The sequence below is a fragment of the Nesoenas mayeri genome, assembly GCF_963082525.1.
Source record: "Nesoenas mayeri genome assembly, chromosome: 23".
NCBI classification, from domain to species: domain Eukaryota; kingdom Metazoa; phylum Chordata; class Aves; order Columbiformes; family Columbidae; genus Nesoenas; species Nesoenas mayeri.
Window position 1 is genome coordinate 1,529,246 of NC_137574.1, and position 9,268 is coordinate 1,538,513.

Here is a 9,268-nt window from a genome sequence, read left to right on the forward strand (position 1 = left end):
AGTCTTGCTTTTCCAGAAAGAGAAAACACCTGCTGGATCTCCCTTCCCTGCAGCCTCTTGTTCCTATATATATAGAGATATATTTTTGTGTTGTTGTTGAGAAGAACCTCGGGCCTTTCTGTATACACCCACCACAGCCACTGCAGCAGCGCCTGCTAAACAACACCTGTGTGTTTGCACTATTTAAAAAAGGCACGTACCACGGTATCAAGGACCTGGGTTTGTGTCCTGCGCATAATGAATTGAATTAAATCGAGTGCATTCTACCCTAACGTAGGTTTATTTTTTAATTTGTACCCCGTTTCCGGGAAAAACCTTTAAATAAAAGCATTTTCCAGTAAAACAGACGGTGATGCTGCTGTGTCCGTGTTTCCAGGAGGGACAGACCTCCCGCCCCCCAGGACGTGCCCACCCATGGCAGGGGCTGGAACTGGATGATTTTAAGGGTCCTTGCCAACCCAAACCGTTCCTTTATTTGCTTCTGGCAGCACCTCCAGCTGTTGTTTGTGGTGGGATGGCCTCAAAGGGCCCCCCCTGCGCCCTGACCTGCCCGGCTCCTGCACCTCACCAGGGGCACCCACCAGCCACGGGTCCCCCCCAGCTCAGCACAGCTCCAGCCGCGTTCCTTGGGGGGTTTTCACCTTTTTTAGATCATTTTTAGTTCTCAGCCCTTGCGGGAGCCCCGAGCGCAGCCCAGCGCTGCCGCGCTCTATTCCTGGAAGCGGATATTTTATTTATCCCCTTGGTGACTTTATCCAGACTTAATGTTCTATAGGTGCCACTTTTATCTGTCTCCTCCATCCTTTCCTCAACCTTGTTTGTGTAATCACTGTGCCCAAATTAAATATTTACCGGTTTCTCCATACCAGTGAGCCGCCCATTCCCTTCCACCTCAATTAAAGGATTTACTAGGAGGGCATCAGCACTTCTGCAAGGCCAACAAGGCAGGCCCCCCCTCGTTAGGGTTTTTAAGTGCTTCGTTATCATAGTTCAGCAGAGCACACCGTAAATGAGATGGAGAACGCAGCAGCACGCACGTCCTCACCCGCAGCCTCGCTCAGCCCAAAACGAGGTCTGGGGACACGGCGACGCTGGGCTGAGCTGGGCCAGCCTGGTCTAGCTGAGCTGGGGATGGAGCTCAGCCAGGCGGAGCTGGTCCCCATCAGGCCACCTTAGGACAGGGCAGCTTAACAGCAAAACAGGCAGAACTGAGGGACTTTCTGCACCACTCTGCTGTAATATTTATAATTAACCAACTTTTCAGATCAATATTTTATCGGGAAGGTTGCTGGGGTAATTCTCGCTTCGAGCATCTTCCCTCCGTGTCAGCGAAGCCCTGCGCTATTAGCAATAATGAACTTTTTGCTAGTTACCTTTAGCGAACTAATAAATTCTTAATGCTCGCTGGAAATTTAATAATGGAAATTTAGTCGGTGACCTCAAAACTGAGAGAAAAAGGTGAAAGAAGCAGATGGGGCCAAGCAGTGGGAACAAAGCGGCAGAGCAGGCAAAGCCTGGGCTGGGGGGTTTAGCAAGAGGGACGTGGGCCGCACAACCTGGTACCGACCAACCACTGCACAACTGTTTGGTCATAAAGTGACAAACCAGCCGGATTTCCATGCAAAATGTTGAACCGCGGGGTTCAGAGCCCCCGAGCTCCCGGCAGCGCTGCAGCACTCGCTGCTTCTTACTCCCGAGCAGGAGACAAAGTGCTTTTAAAACACTTCTTACCCCCATTTTCTCCCCACCGCCTTGGGCTTTTTGTGCAGAGCCTGGGGCTCCCATCCCCAGCGCAGCCGTTTCCCGGGACCTGCATTATTTATCTGCTCGGTAACGTTTACTGGGATCTAGTTTTTAATAACTGTCACTCCAATAGATCTTTTCTTAAATTCCCTCAGATCTGTCGCTGTGGCGATTTTAAATATTTATCACCGCGGTTTGTGTGTTCACTGTTAAGGTTGCAGTTTTCTTGTAATTAAAGATTTACAAGACACTGCTCGAGATTTAGAAAGGATTGGCGAGATCAAAGCTGTTTGGTATTCACCAGGAATCCCCAGCCCCGGCGCTTTTCTGCAGAGCCCCAACGCGCAGGTGATGCCGCTGACCCCCCGCTTGGTGTTGGTTATTTCTGCTGCTGCTTTTGCCCGGTTTGCAGGCTCCCATTGCAAAGCCGGAGCTTTTCCTCCCCTCCATGTCTCCCGAGTCACTGCCAGAGTTTCATATTCCTTGGGGCCACAAACCACTTGGAAAAGGTCCCTTCTCACCCCATAACGTCCCCACCGAGCTGGGCTCTGGCTCCTTATTCCCTATTAAAATCCACTCCCCATCAGCGTGAGCCCTGCCCGCCTTCCCCGCTCCCGGCTCTCTTCCCATTTAGCCACAGGCAAACCTAAAATCAATTCCTCCCCTTTCCCCACCTAATCAAGATTTAATAGAGCTCCAGGATGACTCGGTAGCACTGAGGGTACCAGGGCACCCCACACATCCTTGGGATGGGACCATGGTGCTCTGCCCCCACACCTCCCGCACCACAGGGTCAGACCCCAGACACCCCAAAATGCCACCCAGGTGCATGAGAGCTTCTAATTACGGGCATCACACACAGAGCCGTGGCCCAGCAGCAGCGCCCATCTCGCACCAGCACCCACCAGTGTCTCCTGCGATGCTGCCATGTGTCCCCAAGTCCTCGCTCCTCCAGAGATGTTTTGCTCCACGGGACAAATCAAAGCTGCAGCCTCATCCCCCACAGCCCATGAGGAGAGGATCCAGCACCAGGAGGGTGCTGAGCTCCCCAAAGTGCCAGCAGAGAGGAAAGCAAGAGCTGGGAACAGAGCAGCTCATTGCCCCAGCCATGGAGAGGCCAACACTCTTCTAGTCTCAACAGCTCCAAGCTGCCCTGCTGCTCTCTATCAGCCTGAGCTGAGCTTAAATTACCCACTTGAACACAGCTGAAGCCATTTAGGGGGTGGGCTGGGCTGTGCTGTGCTGGTGGGGGCAGGAGCTGTTGCAGCTCTGAAGGGCTGGGAAAGGGCACAGAAAATCAATGAGCTGCAAGTGTTTCTGTGACTCCTGAATGTCCCTTTCTTTGGTGGCTTCAGGGTGTGCAGTGCACAGAACTGCCCGTCTCCTGAGCCAGCCTGTGGATGGGGATGAAGGCCATAAGCAGCTCCCTGCCTCAGTTTCCCCACCTGTGGGTCAGTGATAAAGGGACACGGGGAGAAGTGATGAGACATTTGCTGGCCATGGAGGATTTTTCTAAAGGTTCTGGAAGCTGCACCTGCTTCATCATACCAGCATCACGCACACAGATAATAGCGCTGACATTTCCCAAGGAGGTTGGGTGTTTTAATTGAAATCATTCTTGAGGAAGTGCTGGGGAGAGGAGGAGAGGCTGCTCGGATTCTTTAAGTGCCTATAATAACATATACGCGCCCATCACGCTCCTCCCGGTGCCTGGAGGCCTTTGGTGCGGCCAGGAGGGCCAGTAGCCGGGCCGGTAGCCAGCCCGGGCACCCGGCGGCGGGCGCTGAGAACACCCGTCTCTGCCCTCGGCAGGTGCCGAGAACACCCGTCTCTGCCCTCGGCAGGTGCGGGGGCTCTGCAGAAGGACACAGTGATGGAGCCGTTCCAAAAACCGGCTTTATTAGGTGCTTAAAATAGAGCCTGGCACGTTGTGTTCTCGGCCGGGAGCAGCTCCGCCGCATACGAGATCCACGGTGCTGTTGGCACTGAGAAGGAGGGGTCGAGGGCAGAAGCGGCAGCAATGGGACTTCACTGCCCTTCTCAAAGTGACGATAATTTAAAAAAGGGAAAAACAAACCAAAAAAGAGAGAAATGGAAGGTGTGAAGCAGATAAGGAAGAATGGTTTATAGGAGAGAAACCAGTGAGAGCTGGTGGGACGGGCTGGAGAAGTGTTTCCCAAACAAGCCTTTGCCAGCGCAGGTGGATGGAGGGGAGGTGATGGAGCCACCCCTCTCGTGTCGCCCCCCCGGATCCCCAGCGCCCCCGGCTGGGCTGGAGCAGCCAGCAGGGACGTCGGCTGCTGGTGACGGTCTGTTGAGCTTGAGAAATTTGGGAGCCCGTTCACCAGAGCATCCAAGAGCTGCATCCCTGCACGTGCTGCTCCTCGGGTCACGCCGGTTCCAAAGGGAATCAAATTAATTGCACATAACTTGTGTTTTAATCTCTGGTCTGCAGGCATCGCTGGTAGGTGAGAGCAGACAACTCGGGCAGCGGCTGAGCCTTCTCATCCCAACCCAGTGTGGGATCAAAGAGGCTTTTCCCCTACACCTCCCAAATTCCAGCCCTAAGGGGCCGGGGCCGTGCTTGTTCAGGAGCTGCTGATGTTCCATGGGGCTGGGGTGGGAGATGCAGGTGCTGCCGGGGGCACCGCGGGGACGCGCAGCATTAAATCAGGGTCGTGTTTACACCAGGGTGAGTTCTCAGCAACTATTTCCACATGTTCCAGCACCAATTTAGCTGGACTATGGGGAATATATTTTGCGTTGAACTTTCCCCGCTGTACAAGAAAGGCTGTTTGTGTGCGCAGACACCGATGGCTGCGCACCTGAGCGGGGCTGGGGCTCCGCAGGCAGTATTTAAAGCAGATCATGACTCTAATTCAGCAAAGTATTTAAGCCTGCACTTCCAGCCTGCGCTTAGAGCCCTGGAGCCCTTGCTGGGTCCCCAGCACACAAAGTGCTGCGCTGAGCGGGGACCGGGGAGGGTCGTTACCTCTGAAATAATTACGGAGCGCCGGCGCCGGAGCCATTTCGCCTGCCTGGCTGAGCAGCACCGATCCAGCAGGGACCCATCTTGCTGGGCAGGAAGATGAATGAGAAGTTCAAGCAGCTTTTTACCATATCAAGGCTTTTCTGGTCCCTCCAAAGCCCCGTGGGCACAGTGACCGCGCTGGCACAGCCCGGAGTGCATCGCATCCCCAGAGACACAACATCCTGGGTACCCACACCCTGGGACACCTCCCAGCCCCGGCTCCGGCTGGGATGGGTGTTCTTGTTCTTTCCCATGGGAGGATCCCCAGGCGAGGGGCTGGTTTGGTTCCAGACACACCGGTTTGGTTCTGACACACCGGTTTGGTTCCGGACGCAACGATTTGGTTCCGGACCCCTCCAGCTGCACATCAGCACACAAAGGATTTCCTTCTTTTTTTTTGTTTGTTTTCTTTTTTTATACAAAACCAAAAAAGCGAGAGCTTCCTCCCTCCCTCCCCTTTTCTTTCCATTTTTCCTCTTTTCAACATTATCCACAAAAGTTTACAAAACAGCCTTGACAACACAGGATCGCACCAACCCCAGCCCCGCAGGGATGCCGACTGAGAGATGTGTCACCATCACCATTCCTGTTTATTTTGCCCAAGTGCCCCGTTCCCCTCCGGCCGGGCAGCGAGCGAACAGCGGGGCAGCGGGGCCACGTTTGTGGCTCATTATCCGAGTGCTCAAAAAACCAAAAAGAAACAAATAAAAGGAAACAAAACCCCCCTGTACCCCAAAGGGAAAGGCTTTCTCGTTGTTTGTATTCCCAAATGAGGGACTGTCCAGCGAAGGAGGTGGCACCGCTGGGGTGCCTGTCGGTGCCCGGGGACACGGGGTGACCTTCTGATCATCCCTATGGCTCTTTGACCGCTCGGGGCATCATCCCCCTCAGGATGGGGCCCCTCGGAGCCCCCCCGCTGCTTTTGGGAGCCGAGCACAGATCGGACCCTCCACACTGATCCAGACCCCGCCGGGACCACCAAGAGGCCTTGCCGGCCCCGCGGCCAGCTCCGCTCCCCTCCCCCCGCCCTGACTCATGGCCAAGTCCAGGAAATCCTTATTTTGCTCAGTTTTGTGTGGTGGTTTGTTGGTTTTTTGGTAAAAAATAGTTTCTCCCTCTCCCCCCGCCCCAGCAGCCGTGTTCCTCAGCAGTCCATGGCAGCCGCCTGCACCTGCACGGCCAGCAGCTGCCCCCCGCGCGGCCCCGGGTACACCACCCGCACGGCCGCGGCTCCGCCGGGCGGCTCCCGGCACCCCCGGCGCTCCGTCCCGACGCCGCAGCGAGCGGCGAGGACGGCGGCGAGGAGCAGGAGCCCCAGGAGCAGCAGCGGGAGGCCCTGCCCGCCCTGCGGCAGCCAGGAGCGCCGCGCGGCCTCCTTAGTCCTGGCGCTCACACAAGCCGCCTTGGCCTGCAAGTCTACGAAGGCCACGTGGAGGCAAGCCCAGTACTCCGTGTCCTGGTGCAGCCGCGTGATGTTGTACGTGTGGGTCCCCGTGGGGATCCGGGCCACGTTGGTCGTGTCCACGTTGGGGCTGAGCAGTAAGCTGGACCAAGTGAGGTTGGAGGAGACGGTGTTGAGATGCGGCTTCCAGGCAAGCAGGATGTGGTAGGACTGCACGTCCACCACCACCAGCTCCAGGCTGTCCCGGCTGAGCGGGAAGGAGTGGTTGACCGTCAGGCTGATGCTCTTGGTGTCTGCCCCGAGGAGGTTGTGAGCCACGCAGGTGTACAGCCCGGCCTCCCGAGCCGAGACCCCCCGGATCTCCAGCGTCCCTTCGGGGTGCACCTTGTACCGCCCGTCTTCCGTGTAGGGGATCAGCTTCACCCCCAAAGGGGTGACCCAGTAGATCTCCGGGTCCGGCTCCGCCAGAGCTCGGCAATGCAAGGAGACGTTGTCGCCATCTGCCACCTCTAAGCGGGAGGGAAAGCTCTTGGTGGAGATGAGAGGCAGGCAGCGGTCGGTCATCTCCCGGAAGGGCACATCCCGAATGTGCCTCCTCTTGAGGTCGGGGGGCTCGGCGCAGAGCGTGGACTGCGGCTCGATGAAGCGGATGCGGTTCTCCGTGCTGTTGACCCAGCGGATGACGCAGTCGCAGCGGATGGGGTTGCTGTGGATGCTGATCTCCTGCAGGTTGGGCAGCGACTCCACCGTCTGCTTATGCAAGGCACTTAGGGCGTTGTTGTTGAGCATGAGGGTTTCCAGCTGGGGGAGGTGGTGGAAGGCTTTGGGGTGGATGAAGGACAGCTTGGGGTTGTTGGTCACGTCCAGCTTGGTCAGCTCGGGGAGGTTGATCAAGGCGAACTGGTCTATGGACACCAGCTCCTCCATGTTGTTGAGCCCCAGCTCTTTGAGGTGCAGCATGTTGGTGAAGTCGCTTTGCCTGACCCTCTGCAACGGGTTTTTGTTCAGATCCAGGAACTTGAGGCCAGGGACTTGCTGCAGGGCCCGCTTGGGGACGTTCACGAGTTTGTTGTCGTAGAAAGAGAGGCTCTCCAGGCTCCGCAGCCCTTCCAGCGCGTAGTCCGAGATCTCCCTCAAGTTCATCCCAGCCAAAACCAAACTCCGCAGCTTCGACAGGGGCCTGAAATTCATGTCCAAGATCACATCCACCCTGTTGCCTCCGATCATGAGGATCTCCAGGCTGGGGAGCATCTGGAACCAGCGGCTGTCGACCGTCCTCAGCAGGTTGGAGTTGAGGTGCAGGCGCAGGAGGCTGCTGAGCCCGGAGAAGGCGCGGGGGGCGATCCTGCGGAGCTGGTTGTGGTTCAGGTAGAGCTCCTGCAGGTTGCCCAGCCCGGGGAAGCTGCCGTCGGGCAGCTCCGACAGCTGGTTCTCCTCTAGATGCAGGCTGAGCAGCTGGGGCATGCTCCTCAGCCCCAGGTCCCAGACGTGCGAGAAGCTGTTCTGCGACAGGTCCAGCTCCGAGAGGTTTCTGAGATAGTCCAGCTCGCTCTGCTCCAGCCTGCCGATGTTGTTGCTTTGCAAGAGCAGGGTCTGGGTCCCCTCCGGCAGGTCCTGGGGCACGGCAGAGATGAACAAGTCATTGCAGTCCACGGTGGCAGCCTCCCGGTAGACCGAGCGGGGGGTGTACCAGGGCCTGATCTGGCAGACGCACTGCGGGGGACACTGGACCTTCCAGGGCACGGTGGGGATGGCGGTGGCGGCCACCACGCAGAGCAGAAGGGAGCTGGTTTGCAAGCGTCGCATTTTCGGCTGGTGGGACCGGCTTCCTCCCAGGCAGGAAAGGCTCACGGGGCACATCTGGAGCGAGGGATGCGGTGACAGCCGTGTGGGGACAGCAGCCACGGGAGAAGATGCTCCATGCGAGCCCCGGGCACCGCTCAGCCCCTGCTGCCGGCCACCCCGCCGAGAACACGCAGCACCCTGAGCAGGGCCGGTGCCTTCAGTCAGAGCTTCACCTTTTCTTCCTCTCCATATGGTTCATTTTTGCTCCTGTTTGCATCTTTTGAGATCCTCGAGGTCATTCCTGAAAGAGGACAAGTTGTGTTAGAGGAGACCTCATGTGGTGAACAAGCATGTCAGAGTTTAATCTGGTTTATACCCATAACATTAATGGTTCCCTCCCAGGACAAGAGGTTTGCAGTGTCCCTAGCCCACCAGCAGCCCATGGCCCTTGGGCTCATGGGCTTGTCCAAACCTGGAGCTGCAGATAAATTCTCCACGTGGCTGTTTTTCCTGCCGGCTCTCAGGACTCCTCTGCTTTCTGCCCATTGTCCTCCCCAGCACCAAGTGCCCCCACCCAGGCGCTCCCAGCCCCACGTGCAGCCCCCTCAGGTGCCTGTCCCCACCCGGGCTTCTGGAGGAGACGTGTCCCCAAGCACAGACCCGTTTCTCCGTCTCTCGCAGGGCCCTGCAGGGAGCGCAGGCTCAGAGCTCCGGTCACTTCGCACCAAATCAGGTCACCCCAAATCCACCTCACTGCTTCTATTTCTACACCAGCAAAGCAGCCAGCACTCCCACCTCCTCACAAACAGGGGCCTCAAGGCTTAAAGTGGCCAATACTGGGAGAACTGTTGTCCCAGGGGGTGGTGCTGAGCAGGAGGACAAGGGTTTGGAGAAAGGGCAGGACATGGGTGAACACAACCCCTGCGGGATCGGGCTGCGGCACCCTGAGCAGCCACGCCCACATCCCGGTCACGCCCACGGTGACCACACCCACATGCCGGTGACGCCCACATCATTCACGCCCACATTCACAGCCACGCCCACATCATTCACACCCCCATTCACAGCCACGCCCACATCATTCACACCCACATTCACAGCCACGCCCACATCATTCACACCCCCATTCACAGCCACGCCCACATCATTCACACCCACATTCACAGCCACGCCCTCATTCACAGCCACGCCCTGGACACCCCTCCTCTCCCCTCCATGTACCCCCAGCTCCTTTTAAAGCCCCTAATTGGGCTCATTAGAAGCTCCTGGGGGTGCAGAAGCCCCTTAACCCCCTCCATGCTGGGTGC

General features: G+C 57.4%; 1 protein-coding gene across 1 annotated transcript; it reads right to left on the minus strand.

Annotated features, from left to right (window-relative positions):
* Positions 1-5,918: 5,918 nt before the first annotated feature.
* Positions 5,919-8,036, minus strand: LRRN2 (leucine rich repeat neuronal 2; the record flags this gene model as incomplete). The annotated part of the gene is made up of 1 exon (XM_080358492.1): positions 5,919-8,036. The coding sequence occupies one exon, from the start codon at positions 8,034-8,036 to the stop codon at positions 5,919-5,921; it is 2,118 nt and encodes a 705-aa protein (XP_080214618.1).
* Positions 8,037-9,268: the final 1,232 nt, after the last annotated feature.